The following is a 15,209-nucleotide window of genomic DNA, read 5'->3' as shown; positions in this document are numbered from 1 at the left end:
TTGGCGCTGGTCCTGTCGTGTTTGTCTCTTTTGTCCACGTCTTTTGCGCCATTTTCCTGTTGTTACATGCCAGCGGCGGCGGCGGTGCCGCGCACGCTCCTTCAGAATCGCAGACCTCGACAGGTTTGTCACGAAGGGAGCTTAGCGCGGCGGCGACTCTTTGCATGGCCGGGCTAGAGGGGTGACGCGCGCGCGTCACCCTCTAGCCCGGCCCCCTCTAGCCCGGCCATGCTCTTTGCCGCCGAGTGCGGCCGTCCCTTTCGCGGCGGGGGTGGCGCCGCCAGCAGCATGTCGCGCGTTTTGCCGCGCGACCCCTGTCTCTCCTCATGTCTTTCCGCGAAAGGGGACATTGGGAGGTTTGGGCGAGCTGGTCACTCCCTCTCTGGCTGCTGCCTGTTTTGAGCGCTTCTCGTCGCTTCCTGCCGGGGTCACAGGAGAAGGAAGGTGGGTTCAGACGAGTGGACCGGATCGCGGATGGACCGGGTGCGTCAGCGCTCTCCGCGCGCCACGTGACGGGAACGTCACGGCTCTGGGCGACCTTGCCTTGAGCGGGCGGCGCCATGGAGGAAGGAAAGAAGTTTTCCGTCCTCCATGGGGCGGCGCAGACTTTTCCGGGCCCGGATCGCGGACCGAGGGAAAAAGGCGAGCGCCTTTTTCAATCCGCGCAGACCGAGCCTCCGCCGCGGACCGGGATTGTTTTTGCTCTTTTGCTTCTAGGCGCGCTCGTCTGGCTAGCTATCCTGAATGAAGTCGGCTTTGCTCCGTGCCGGCGCCTTTCGTTTTGGCGCGCTTTTCGCCCAATTTGCAGCTCGAGTGCGACATTGTGTGTCCTGCTTTTCGTGTTTCGCTCACTGCGCTGTTCACACCGCGTATGCTGCACTGCGACGCACTGTGTATTTGAGCGTGTGCGTAAATGTCCGCTTTGCTTTGTTGTTTCTTCTAATTTGAGTGAATTTGGAAAGAAGGCGCTCAGTGAGCCACTATCTGGTAAAACTGCTCTGGACTCAGCCGCAGCAAGCGTTTGTACTCTCCGGGTCGCATTCAAGTAGGTCCTCGTACAGCAGGTCCTGCATGCCCGAGCACTTCTTTTCCAACCATGACTTCGCCCAACATAACAGTTTTTAGCCACGAAAGCTTCCTCCTCGTCCTCAGACGCTTCAATGGCTACAGCCAGTGCGGCGAGACGACGTTTTCTCTCGGCGTTCATGTTGAAACTCTCGGCAGCTGAGTTTTCGAAGCCACGCAAACAGCGCAAGCGCGCCGTCGGCGAGAGAGCGCGGATTGTCTCCCGGAGCTTGGTAATGCGTCACGATAACCGCGCTGACGCGCGCGGACCACCCGCGATCCGGTCCGCTCGTCTGAACCCACCTTAATGATATCCGAGAGCGTTTGCAAACTGCCTCCCTTCCCAGTTAGGTCAACAATACGACGGATGCCAGAAATCGTCACAAACGCCTTCTTGGGATCGGCAGAAGCCTAATGATCCCTAAAGGTGGGTTCAGACGAGCGGACCGGATCGCGGATGGTCCGCGCGCGTCGTGACGCATGACTAAGCTCTGGGAGACGGTCCGGACGTCGAGCATTCACACGAACGCAGCGGACAATCCGCGCGTCCTCTCGCCCACGGCGCGCTTGCGCTGTTTGCGTGGCTTCGAAAACTCAGCTGCCGAGAGTTTCAACATGAACGCCGAGAGAAAACGTCGTCTCGCCGCACTGGCTGTAGCCATTGAAGCGTCTGAGGACGAGGAGGAAGCTTTCGTGGCTAAAAACTGTTATGTTGGGCGAAGTCATGGTTGGAAAAAAAGTGCTCGGGCATGCAGGACCTGCTGTACGAGGACCTACTTGAATGCGACCCGGAGAGTACAAACGCTTGCTGCGGCTGAGTCCAGAGCAGTTTTACCAGATACTGGCTCACTGAGCGCCGTCTGTCCAAATTCACTCAAATTAGCAGAAATAACAACAAAGCAAAGCGGGCATTTACACACACGCTCAAATACGCAGTACGTCGCAGTGCAGCATACGCGGAGTGAACAGCGCAGTGAGCGAAACACGAAAAGCAGGACGCACAATGCCGCACAGGAGCTGCAAATTGGGCGAAAAGCGCGCCAAAACGAAAGGCGCCGGCACGGAGCAAAGCCGACTTTATTAAGGATAGCTAACCAGACGAGCGCGCCTAGAAGCAAAAAAGAGCAAAAACAATCCCCGTCCGCGGCGGAGGCTCGGTCTGCGCGGACTGAAAAAGGCGCTCGTCTTTTATGCGTTGCATATTGCAATCACTCAGTTCAGCCCTTGGGCACAGCCGGGCAGCCACCATTGACCTTTAGCGCAACCACGTGACGTCACGTAGCCGGAGGGAAAGCTGGGCCCCAACTCGCGCGGCCGCAGCCACCACCTGGCTCCCGCTCCTCCCGCTAGGGGCGCGTGACGTCTTGCCGAGAAAATCGAGTGCCGCCAAGCAATACCTCGCCCTCAAAAAAAAAAAGACCGCGCAATATGCAACGCATTCTTGGCTTAACCAAGCTAAGCCTGGGCATCTTTTTTCACTCGGTCCGCGATCCGGGCCCGGAAAAGTCTGCGCCGCCCGCTCAAGGTCGCTCAGAGCCATGACGTTCCCGTCACGTGGCGCGCGGAGAGCGCTGACGCGCCCGGACCATCCGCGATCCGGTCCGCTCGTCTGAACCCACCTTTGCAGAAATGTAATCCCTCCTGTTGCGACGCCACCGCAATAACAGTTTATGCATTGTACTGGGGCACATTGTCTGTCAAGCCACCTTTTTCGCTTTTTGTGTCACCCCCCACCCCTCCCCCCCTAAACGTCACGATATTGAAACAAAGTTGGATTGAAAAACTGCTAGCGCGCGGAACCTCTTGAACTCTCTTGAAAGCTAGGCTTTTAAAGGGCAACTGACTAGGGTCTGGACATTTTTGAAAAACAAGCCCACTGCATAGATGATGCATCGAAGATAACGTCTGCAAAATACCCTAGCCATGCACACCCCGAAAAGCTGTAAAAATTCAAACCAAAGCCCGCTCGTTCTTTCCTTCCACAAGTAAGTGTCCTCCTCCTCTACTCTGGCTTCCGAGCCTTTGGTATGACGTCATACGGAAAACTTTCGCTAAAGGCATTCCATTGGTGCGTCGTTCTGACTGACGGGCAAAGGGTGGGCGTAGCCGCTTCGTCGCGTCGTCTGCTCGTGGTGGTGGTAGTGGTTTATTTTAAAAGAAAAAAAAAGATGAAGCAAAAGAGTGTTGTGCTTACCTAAATCGCGGTGTTTCTCCTTGTGTCACTGATGTGTAGTTAAAGGGACACTGAGGAGAAATTGAAGTTGGCTTGTATCGACAGAATACCAGCTCCTGATTACAAAAACGCCACTCATATTAACAACAAAGCTCTTGTAACGTAGAAAAGAGAAAGAACCAAAATACAGGTATCGCCGCCACAGGCCAAACTCGCAAGTACAACCGTGATGACGTCATAGGACAAAACAGTGTTGCTAGAACCATTGGTTCTAGCAACACTAGAACACGAGAATTCCCGAATCACTGAGGCGCAGCCAATGCATGCGCAAATCTCCTTGACGTCGCCAGATGGCGCCACGTACCCAGCAGCTACGCACGCGCCTGCAGCATCGGGACCAATCAGCGCCTGCTCACTGGCGGTAGGCGGGCTCCCGGTATTCAGCTAAGGGTAACAAGGTACACGGTAATGCTAAAAGTGTCTATTTGCTAGAACTTCGTTGACGACTTCGAGAACGGGATCCATCGTAACGCTGGCAAAACGCCGGTGCAAATGTAAACGAAGTGACGGTAGCGACGGCCGCAATAGCCCATCGATGCCTTCAACGTGCGGCCGGCCGTAGCTTTCTTTTCGGCTGCTGCCAGGCCGCACTGCTGGCCTCCAGAAATCACGGAGTCTGCGTTACGTCATGTGTACGTAATGCTTCCCGTCACTTAGTCCTGTGTCGTCATAAGAGAATCCCAAGTTTGAATCAGAGCGGCGGGAAAAACTTTTTCAACTTCGAATCCAAATTTCTTAGAAATAAATGCATCTTTCGCTGCCGGCCAAGTGGCAACAGAGCCATGAAATGCCGAACTATCGGATTTTGCTGTAAAAAAATATTTATAGAGCTCTCCTCACTGTCCCTTTAAGATGTTAAGCTTCCCCTCTAAGAGTGGAACGCGACAGCGTCTTGCAACGCTGCCAGCGAGCCCACAGAACGCCATCGCCCGTTCGGCTCTACGCCTTGCTCGCCGGTAAATTGGTTTTTGAGGAAAGGAAATGTATTTGTCTCGCATATCTCGGTGGACACCTAAACCTCGCCGTAAGGGAAGGGCGGAAGATCGGAGTGAACGAAGACACCGTATTCACTAAACGCGCCTTTGTTCATTTCAAACCATCGAGCTGGCATGGCGGAGTGGTTACCGTGCTCGTCTCGCATTCCGGAGACCCTGGTTCGGTACCCCAACTCGACCAATTTCCTACTCGGTTTTATTTATTCTTCTGGTCTGACTAGAAAGGTCAATGAGGCTAATTGGTTAATTAACTCATAAACTAAGTCACACTTACTTGGAGTATCACTATACCGTCCCTTTAATTGGTTGCACGGTTACTAGCCAAAGTATAATTGGCACCGTTTGAAATTCGCGCATTGTGACGTCACAGCCATCTTTTCAATTGGTCGAAATGGTCGCGACGTCACAGTGCGCGAATTTCAAACGGGGTTAATTGTAATTTGGCTAGTAACCATGCAACCAATTAAAGGGATGGTATAGTGATGTTCCAAGTAAGTTTGACTGAGTTTCGTTAGTTGCTTAATTAAACATTTAGAATAAATAAAAGCGAGTAGGAAATTGGTCGAGTTGGGGAATCGAACCAGGGTCTCCGGAATGCGAGACGAGCACGGTAACCACTCCGCCATGCCAGCTCGATAGTTTGGAATGAACAAAGGCGCGTCTAGTGAATACGGCGTCTGCGTTCACTCCCATCTTCCTCCCTTCCCTTATGGGGACGTTCAGGTTTCCACCGAGATATGCGAGACAGATACATTTCCTTTCCTGTAAAAACAATTTACCGTCGAGCAAGGCGTAGAGCCGAACGGACGATGGCGTTCTGTGAACTCCCTGGCAGCGTAGTAAGACGCTGTCGCGTTCCACTCTTAGAGGCGAAGCTTAAAATCTTAACCACAGATAAGTGACACAAGCAGCAACCCTGCGCTTAAGGCTTTCGCCTCACCGCACTTTAGGTCAACAAAGTGCCCTCTGAATTTTCTTAAGCATTCGAGCTGCAGCCGGCGGAAATTAAAGGCAAAGGGAGAGGATTGTGAGAAGTATAGAGGGGAGCGACAGCAAGAAAGGACAGGGGAGAGCTTTGTACAGTGTCGCGCACGCTTTCTGCAGCGCTTTCCGTTTTGGCACATGCCTACAAACTCGCATGAAGGAAAAAAAAACTGAGCAGGGAGCATCCGGCGACAGCCTTGAACCCTAGTCATAAACAGTAAAAAATAGTAAAACTACGCTATTAAAGAGTCTTTTCAAAAAATATATGCGGCCGCGCCTTCCGGGGACGACGCCTCGCTACCAGAGAGGTAGAAAATATTTTCGACTAGAGGGTAGTCAGTTCACCAGTGGCAGTGTCCATAGGAAATACATGGGAACTTTCAGAAGCTGTACCGTGTCTAAACCTGGCTCGATTTTCATGAGGTTTGTGACAGCGTTTTCTTCTTTAGTGAATAGAGGAACTGTTGCGGGCAGATTTTATTGTTTAAGTTTCATTTTTTTACCAATTACACGCAAAGTTCCAGAAAAATGGTGCTTTTAGATATGTCGAACTTTCATGTCATCTCGGGAAAAAACTAAGCCAAATATCAAAATTTCGTCCGCCACATTTCCTCCCTTTTTCTTTCTTGATTGTTAAGCCGCAATTTTTATCCATATCGAACCTAGTGTTTGCGTTTTACAGGCTCTGAAAGTTGTGTATGTATGTTTTGCGGGAATTTGAATTTCGCGCTAAAATTTTACTAGTGCGACGTGGCTCCACCTAGCCACAAATTATTTTGTCGCTACTACACTCTACCACCAACTTTTTGCTTGTCTGTGTTCGTGCGCACACTGTTTTCTTAAAACCTGGACGAACTTGATTTCTTTCTTTCTTTCCTTTTTTCTTGCTTGGGCTGTATTTCGACAGGATTTCTGCTTTTCTTTTTTTCTGGAGCTTGTGGTGCGAAAAGGAAGCGGGTTGCAAGGCCGCACCCAAGAGCGCCCCTTCACCCCCGCAGCACACACAGTAAGGCATTGTTCGCACCAAAACACAGGTGAGTGGAGTTACCAGGTCAAAAACCGGTTCTGGGTTCATGTAAACGCGCCGAGTCGAGTCAGCAGTCACGGGGTCGGGACGAGTAAACTCCACTGCAAGGGGTAGGTTGACTCAACCCTACCCTGCCCGGATGTGCTTGTAAACGCTGTCGAGCCGAAAAAACGGAGGGGAGAGGATAAATGCAAACTTGTTTTTCACTTGCGCCGTCGCACCTCCGAAGCAGCGGTGGTGTGCCTGATGCTACTGGAATCTACTTGGATGCTACTACTTGGAATCTACTCGGATGCTACTGGAATCATATTTGCTAGCGCTTAATTAATTGCACACCAATCTTTCCAGAAACAATCATTCTAGGTACAATAAAAACCCAATCGGAACGTGAAATTTTTGAAGCTATGTGCAGTGATAATGAAGGTTCGAAATGCGTCAGCACCCCGTCTGTTAATCTATCACAAAAAGAAATGTTGCTCCTGAAGCGTGGCGTTGCTACTGCGCGTGTGTGAGTTCGGCATTTTTGAGATGTCTTGTATTGATTTTTTTTCGAATAAACGGCTGTTGAAGACTAGCGTCTATCCTGTGTATTTGTGTTCTGGTACCGTGTGTTCACTAAGCGCTAGCAAATACGATTCCAAACGCTTTCCAACTAGCCCAAGTTTCCGCTTTAATAATTGGATGCTACCACTGCTCGCTCGCAATGCGGTGCTCGACGCTTGGTGTCGCTGCTGATGAACCGGTCTTGACTAGCTAAAATCGAGGTCATGTAAACACGCGTTGGTCGAGTTGGGTTGACTTCGCTCAGCCCGACCCTCGACTCAACCTGACGTTATTGGTTCATGTAAACAGAGCTAAGCAAGAACTCGCTTATGCATTGCCAAAGTTTTCCTTTCAGTCACCATGCACAGCTACAGGACGCTCTCGGTGCTTTTGCAAACCACACTTCTCGTCCTTTTAGGTTCCATCCAACTTTGATTTGCTTGGTGCCTTGTTGGTGCTGAGAAGCGGAAGATGGGTATTCGGCTCTGGGAAGGTTCGTACGAGACTAGGCAGATGTGAGCTACAGGCTGTCACTACAATCGAGGACATGCTTCTGTAGCTATGCAAGGAAGGCTGCGCGGGAAAGGTTAGAAAACCAGTTATAAGGCCTTGTGCTAGAAGCTCCTTTCTTTCCTTTTATTTGGAGACTGACTACATAGGTGTTCAACACAATGGAACCTTTTCCTGGTAATGTCCTGGGCATGCACCAAGCCTCTCTTCAGCCATTTTAACCGACCACACCTGTCTGCTCAGGCGAAACCAGTAACCCCACCCTACCATTGAAAAAAAATTTTCACAGAAAAGACTGAAGGAAGCTTAGGCAACCCAAACCGGAAACGCTAAATTGGTGGGTTACTGGGAAATGGTCCATTGTATGACCCCCACATCCTTCCCTGCTGAATGGCTTGAGAGGGGTTAACTTTTTTGTGCTTCGGTCCCCAGAACCTTGGCCGCATACCTACAGGAAGTTCTGGGCTCTACTTTTTGTACGCGGAAGAACGAATACTTTCGTGTCGCGGTTTAGTTTACACACCTGGAGGGGGAATAGAACTTCCCTCCTTTTTGGGGTACTCAGGTGCTGCCATCTATCCACAGAAAAAGTTCAAATCTGAGTTGCCTTGTAGCTGGTGAGCCCTCTTAAACAAACTTCGACGCGTTTTTTTCCATCATGCAACCAAAATTTGCGAAGGGTTCTGTGCTTACGCCCTCGCTTACCGCGTATGATTGAAGTCATTCATGTTTTTACAAGAAGTTACTTTATTCTGAACAGAAATAGACAAACTTAATTCGGCATGAGACAGTCTTCATCTCAAGGGTTGATCAGGTTGTGCCATGTGCCTCTAGGCCGCTCTCTTGGTTGCCCCCAGTGTGGCTGTTGGGCTTTCGACGCAGCTTCGGGTCACTCGAGCTCGCTGACCGGTCGCGCTGCTGCTGTGATTCCTGCTGTCGCTATTCTCCCACTCATCCAGGAAGTGATCCATGTAGTTCGTCGTTTTGGGGTTCAGGGCGTGCTTCTTCTTTCCGAGGCACACGCTATTGACAAAGGTGTCGTGCCGCTCCGTTTTCTTCCACAGGTAGTAAAACTGCACCAGCTCGCCAACCGCGCGGGTAGGTAACTGATGCACCTGGATTTGGTGAAAGTCCTTCCCGTACAACCGAAGGCCCGTCTCAAAGCTTTCACATTCCTCTTCCGACCAGGGACGCACCTTCGTCGTAGTGGTGGCGTCCATTCGGCGTCTGCGCAGCGCTTCTTCAACGTCGTATTCACACTGCAGCAGCAGGCATAACGCTTCCTCATCGCCTCCCATGCTACCGCCAACGGGTGAGCAGTTGGTAACCTTGGTGGTGTTTGTGTGTCGTTTTTGCGTCTTGTAGAGTTCGAGATAGCGTTCCACGTCGCTGTGCGACAGCTTGGCCGGATCCCACAGGAGCTCATCTTCGGTCTTGTAAGGAGGAGCATCGTATTCGCTCAACCGCTCGGGAATGGCGGCCTGGTACTCCGAGCCAACCTGAATTGTCCTAGGAGCATCATTGGAGACGACAGCGCACTTAGATCTTAGCATGTAAGCAAGAGTGGACGAAGCGGTGGAGGTGTAACGCGGCCCATCTTTCAAGAACGACATTGCCGCCGACCTCGTACGGACAGAAGTGTCAGCCATTTCTTCATCATCATACCCGTCGTTGACGTTCATCTCTGCCGAAAGGTCACAGTCTTACTCGCTGACAGTGTGCCGTAGCAGCAGTTGCGTTTTCCCGTCAAATACTAACACGATTAGACAGCAGCTCTTCCTTCGCAGCCTTTCCGTCACACCTCTCCGTGTCCGTGCAGCACGCGATCACGTGACTCATTGGCGCTGTAGTCGCGAACGAGAACCGGCGGGTCCCACGCTCCGGGAAATGCTTCGAGAGGCAGCCAGTCGTCTGCTACGTCTCGCAGGTTGAGTGCTGAAGCCACGGAGGAAAAAAAAAAAACGAACAGGAGGGATTGTCTGGCGGTGGCCTTGAAGCCTAGTCATAAAAAGTAAAAAGAGAAGAGCCTGTTCCCCACCCCCACCCCCATGATAGCGTGCGGTGATATGTATCTCAGCTGCGCGCGCGCATGCGCAAATCAGCGTAGCAAACAGACTAGATCAATCTCTTTGCTGTTGATCCCCGCGACATAGGCCGCGCAGGCGTGCGCACTAAAACGTACGCACTGACTCGGAGAGCGAAACGCGGAGGTGAGAGCGGCTTCACGACCCTCCACAGTGGCTCAGTGTAACGTTAGGGCGCTCGGCTACTGAGCCGGAGTTCCCGGGTTCGAACCAGGCCGCGGCGGCAGCGTTTCGATGGAGGCGAAGCGCAAAGATGCCCATGCGCTGCCTGATGTCAGTGCGCGTTGAAGATCCCCAGGTGGTCGAAATTATTCAGGAGCCCTACACTACGGCACCTCTTTCTTCTTTCACTCCCACCTTCCTCCCTTATGACGTTATGTTTCGGAGAAAGCGTGTTTATTAAAACATCGACAAAAACGAAACAACTCATCTCAACCACAAAAAGGTACGCTGAAAGAACTAGCGATTTACAAGAAATAGAAAGCGGACGTTGATGTCAGAAGAGAGTGTCACTCTAGCGTTCATCCTGCTAAACAAATAAATGAGGAAAAAAAAAAACCTGCTGCTGTAGTTGCCAGTATATTTGACTTCATAATTGTATCACTGCTAAAACCAAAAAAAAAAGTGTGTATCTAATGAATTTCAGTGTTTTTGTCGCTTGTAGGCGCGATGAAAATCTAAAGTTGTCGTCTGTAACATGAGACGGCGCTTACCCGAGTTCACAGCGGACAACATTGCGGCCACTGCTCTCGATACTATTTGTGAGCGCGCGCTCGCGCCGTCGCTGCCCGCTCGCTCGCGTTCTGAGCTTCAGTTCAAGCTCGATGACCAGTTTTCCTGCCGTCCAGTCTCAAGTTTTTGCCGCATCAAGTGCTTCTTGAACGCATCAACATTTCGACGCCACTTTCTCGTTCAGCGTTTGATCTGGTACGTATGTAGCAACTACAACTACGTTAATTCCATTCGGGGTAACAGTAGGATTTCAAACTGCGGCTTGCGCTTCTCGACGACGTTGCCCGAGCAGAACAAATGAAGCAGATGGATTAGGATTCACGAATTACGCCAAAGCGTGGTGTAAAATGTCAGCAGCTGCATGTGCTATTTCCGCAAAGCGTCGTTTATCCTTTTCAGCGACTTCTTCCGCTCACCGCTTCAAAAGCGGCATGTCGTCATGCGCTTGAGGCGCAGAGCAGAAAGCTGTGAAAAGCATTGCGGTGGCTGCGTTTTAACTATTGTGGGTCTTTTTTTCTCTCGGCAGCATAATCTAGCTATTTTTGTGTCTTTTTTGCGCACAGTATAGGTAAGCGCCTCCTCTTTTACTGTTGCAAGCAAGTCTCTGAAGGTTCCTCTGAGACAAGCTGAGCGCGAGGCGTGTAAGGATGTGCACATGTAGAAACTGCCGCCTTCTAGCTCGGCTTCCCATGCACTGAGGGCAGCTTAGTAGACGGAGTTTACTGCGATGCGCGGAGAACAATGCGTACCGCACTACTTTAGTGAACTTTGACCACGTTTCAATTCTCATATGTGGTCGTTTGTTCACTCTGAGCTCATACTGTCAAAATAAAAGCAATTGAGTTTTTTCTCCTTTGTCCTTGCGGCGTGATTGGCCGTTTCACTGAAGTGAAACGCCAAGTATCGTTCGCGCTGACAGCTTGGTCTAGCATCGCATGCATTTTTTTATGGTAAGCCCCCGTGTGTTTCTTACCTTTAAAGCAAAACCACAATGCACTCCGGTTGCCTTATTGCAGAAATAGCATTCCTCACATGTGCCTCGTGACCATATTTATTTTTTATATCTGTACATATGTTGACGGGAATCACACATGGCAGTTGTTAAATTGCTCTAATGCAATTAGTTAGTTTTCTAGTAATATACAATGTATGAAGAATTTTTCTGACCTTGTTATTAATGCTGTGAATTACTTTGGGGGATTCCTTTCGCAGCAGAGTAATTAATTACTTTCAAAATCACTTTTATTAAAGGATGCGCCACTTTTGTTTTTGTGTCGGCAAAGCTTTCGTGTCTCATTTGCCGGGCCGGGCGCCTCGAGATATAGTAGGAACGATATTCGGAAATCCTGGGCCAGCAAGCCAGCGCAGTACACACACGCACGCACGCAACACCGTAACGCGTTTTTGCGATTTTTAAGTTGTACCCTTCACCGTGAGAAAACATGGGTCCCCCCTAAGACTCCGGAATTTTTTTGACTGGATGGCAAAGCCAGGCGGTATTTTTTTAATTTATTTTTGTTCTATTTATTACTTCATTTTTCACTTTTGCCTTGTTTCCTATTGCGATAATTTATTTTATTTAACAGTATTTTATTACCAGTTCGAAAAATTACGGAGGGCACTTAAAGGTGCACGAAAGAGGATTCCAAGCTCGTCTTTTTACCGCGGGAACTCGATCTGCACGCTCCGAGCATTCTTATAAACTGCGTATTATTGTCCTGCGCGGCCGTTATCCATATTAATCGAATTAAACTTCCCGGCTCCAGCCTTTTGTTCTTGAACTCACCTTCGAAAAGAGGAGGAGTCAGCCAACGCGTGGGGTGCCTGTCAGCCATCCGCGTGGCAGGTTGCCGCTCTGCCATCGGTGGATTGATACATAGTGATCAGTGAAAGCAGAGTCCACGCGTATTTTTATTTCCGTGGGCCTAATTTGCGGCTATGTCGTCTGCTTGTTTGTTGTGGTTTAACGTCCCAAAGCGACTCAGGCTATGAGGGACGCCGTAGTGATGGGCTCCGGAAATTTCGACCATCTGGGATTCTTTTAACATGCACTGACATCGCACAGTACACGGGCCGCTATAATTTCGCCTCCATCGAAATTCAGCCGCCGCGGCCGGGATCGAACCCGCGTCTTTCGGATCAGCAGCCGAGTGTCGTAGCCGCTGAGCCACCATGGCGGGGCTGTTTATCGTCTGCGACTGAAAATATTTGTTCACGTAAACCTAAAAAAAAACAAAATAGAAGCGGAAGCGAAGCCGCCACGCGACTGGCTCAAAGTAACTGTACGCGTTGGCTGACCCCTCCTCTTTCCGAATTTGAGTTCGAAATAAAAAAGATGCCCAGGCTTAGCTTAGTTAAGCAAAGAATGCGTTGCATATTGCGCGGTCTTTTTGCGCGAGGTATTGCTTGGCGGCACTCGATTTTCTCGGTAGCGTTTCCTCCGTGACGTATGGATGGATGGATGGATGGATGGATGGATGGATGGATGGATGGATGGATGGATGGATGGATGGGTGGATGGGTGGATGGATGGATGGATGGATGGATGGATGGATGGATGGATGGATGGATGGATGGATGGACGGACGGACGGACGGACGGACGGACGGACGGACGGACGGACGGACGGACGGACGGACGGACGGATACGGACGGATACGGACGGGCGGGCGGGCGGGCGGGCGGATACATAGATAGATAGATAGGAGCGCCCCCTTTGAAACGGGGCGGTGGCAACCGGCACCATGCTCAGCCGTCCTTCTTTGTTTCTTTTCTTTTTTTAAACGTTTGGTGACGTCACGTCACCACGTGACGTCACGTCACGTGGTTTGGTGGCTGCCCGGATGCTCGGAGCGTGCAGGTCGAGTTCCCACGGTAAAAAGACGAGCTCAGATTCCTCTTTAGTGGACCTTTAAAGGTGCACTAAAGAGGAATTCTCCTCGTACGGTGGGCGGAGTCGACAAACGCGTCGAGTGCCTTTCAGCCAGCTCCGTGGAGGCTTTGCTTTCGCTTTGTTTTTTAGGTTTCCGTGAATAAATAGTTTCATTCGCAGATAATACAGCCGCAAAATAAGCCCGCAGAAATAAAAATACGCGCGGACTATTTGCTACTACGGATTACTACGCATTACTCCGCCGATGGCAGAGCGGCAAGCCGCCATGGGACTGGGTGAAAGGCACTCCACGCGTTGGTCGACTCCGCCCACCGTACGGGGGAGAACTGAAAAAAAAAAAAAGGCGGGAGCCGGACGTTAATCCGATTTAATTAGTGAAATCGGCCACACAGGGCAATAAATCGAAGTTTCTAAGAATGCTCGGAGCGTGTAGATCGAGTTCCCGCGGCACAAAAACAAGTTCAGATTCCTCTTCACTGCACCTTTAAGACTACTTACGTGCTCGAATACGAAAGCATGCAGCGGGATGTTCGGCTGCGGTGATAACGTACTGTTTTAAAGGGGCTCTGAAACACCTTCCAAGAAGAGCACATAAACTCGGTCAATCACTGCATTGTGTTGTCTTGAAAACTTCAGCCAAATAATACGCTTCTACACGCAGCAGAGAACCCACAATCATGCGCGAAAGTTTGCGAGCCCTTCCCGGCGACTTTTTCGCGCACATCCTCCTCCGTCGCTCGACCTGCGTATACAAGTTGAGAGGTGGCTATTGGTTCCATTCTTTCAGGCGTCCGGCAGCGACCGTGTCCGCGGCCAATAAGCCGCGTAGTCCGGCGGGTCAGGAAGCTCCGCCCCCGGAGGTGGGGCCGGCGGAGGAGCGCCGACCTTCCAGCGTGTGCAAGTGACCAGAGGAGAGGGAAAGGCGCGAAGACGCTGAAATTCAAATTCTGACTACAGATAAGTAAGCTTCTACAAAGCACATTAAAGAAATTCTTCCTGGACAATATTCGTGGAGCGGCGTGCTTCAACATCCCAGGCATACCGCAACTATATAGAACCCCTTCTTTTTTTCGCGCCGTTCGAATGGAAGTTGATGAAGACGACAATACCCAAAACCCTCTATGCACCCCTCTTCTTGGCCGATCCCCCTGTGTGGGTATCCGCCACTCTAGAAGGTGAACAACAACAACAACTTTCAGTTCAGCGTGTGGGTATTGTGCTGCGCAGTCCGTGTTGAAAAAAAAAAGCGGTGGTGGCGCAGTGCTCTAATGAAGTGGCCATTGACGGTGATCTATTCGCGCCGGTCTGGGTTCGAAAACCATTGCCGGAGAAATTTACTGAAGAAATTTTATTTTTCTTTCTTTCCGATGATGTAGGCACTGCCGATGACGTCATGAGGTCGCGTGAGTTTTCGGACTGTCTGGCGTTGACAACGCCGGATGTTCCGCCTCATGAACCGTATATTGCTTTCGCGTTAAAATAAACGCATTTTACTCCTTAGGAATTTTCAGGAATTTCGGGTGTTCTAACGCGTACGCGCCATTGATAAAAAATGACGAGGGACTGAGAGTGCGGATGCTATGAACTGAGGAAGACCACAAACTTTACGTATTCCTGCAGTGGAATACATCTAGTATGCACCAATAATCGGATACAACTCTAGAAATCAGTGGCGTATGTGCCCCTCAAAGGAAGCCCTCCAGCCAATGGCTTCGACCGATTCTCATGATGTCGTGGATAATCCCCTAGCGTGAAATCGCAGATGACTGGCAGGTGCCTCCGGGAAATGAGATTATCTCACAAAAGAGAGAGAGAGCTGTCACAAGAAGCGGAAGGTTCCTCTGAGGCCGTTTTCTTGAGGTTCTGTCCACACCGGCCCTCGTTGCAGTTGCCTCTGCAAGTAGACGTAAGTACTCAAAGGCGGCGTCAGCCTTTAGCCTGGACATCGTGCACGAAGAACTGCTGCTGTTACGTTTCGGCCCGTGTCACGTTTCGCCCTGTCGGGTATTCACCTCAACACAGTTGACTTGGTTGTTCAACAATTGGCCGAGCTGAAGTGGAAGAAACAACGAACAAACTGGGCTTCCGGTGAAAGAACGCGTATTTCACGCGGTACCTGAATAAGGGAAGCTTGCATGCAATT

General features: G+C 50.6%; 1 protein-coding gene across 1 annotated transcript; it reads right to left on the bottom strand.

Moving 5' to 3' along the window:
• Positions 1-8,105: 8,105 nt before the first annotated feature.
• Positions 8,106-9,331, bottom strand: LOC149350558 (mesoderm induction early response protein 1-like). The gene has a single exon (XM_089576898.1). The coding sequence runs from the start codon at positions 9,037-9,039 to the stop codon at positions 8,188-8,190; it is 852 nt and encodes a 283-aa protein (XP_089433024.1). The 5' UTR covers positions 9,040-9,331; the 3' UTR covers positions 8,106-8,187.
• Positions 9,332-15,209: the final 5,878 nt, after the last annotated feature.

The sequence above is a fragment of the Amblyomma mixtum genome, chromosome 3 (genome assembly GCF_055824585.1).
Source record: "Amblyomma mixtum isolate Tamu chromosome 3, ASM5582458v1, whole genome shotgun sequence".
Taxonomy (NCBI): domain Eukaryota; kingdom Metazoa; phylum Arthropoda; class Arachnida; order Ixodida; family Ixodidae; genus Amblyomma; species Amblyomma mixtum.
Note: the sequence above shows the minus strand (reverse complement) of the source record. Positions and strands in the feature narration are given on the sequence as shown.

What these genes read in the sequence shown, in the direction of transcription:
- LOC149350558 (XM_089576898.1), bottom strand. Translation starts at nt 9,039, where the DNA reads ATGAACGTCAACGACGGGTATGATGATGAAGAAATGGCTGACACTTCT.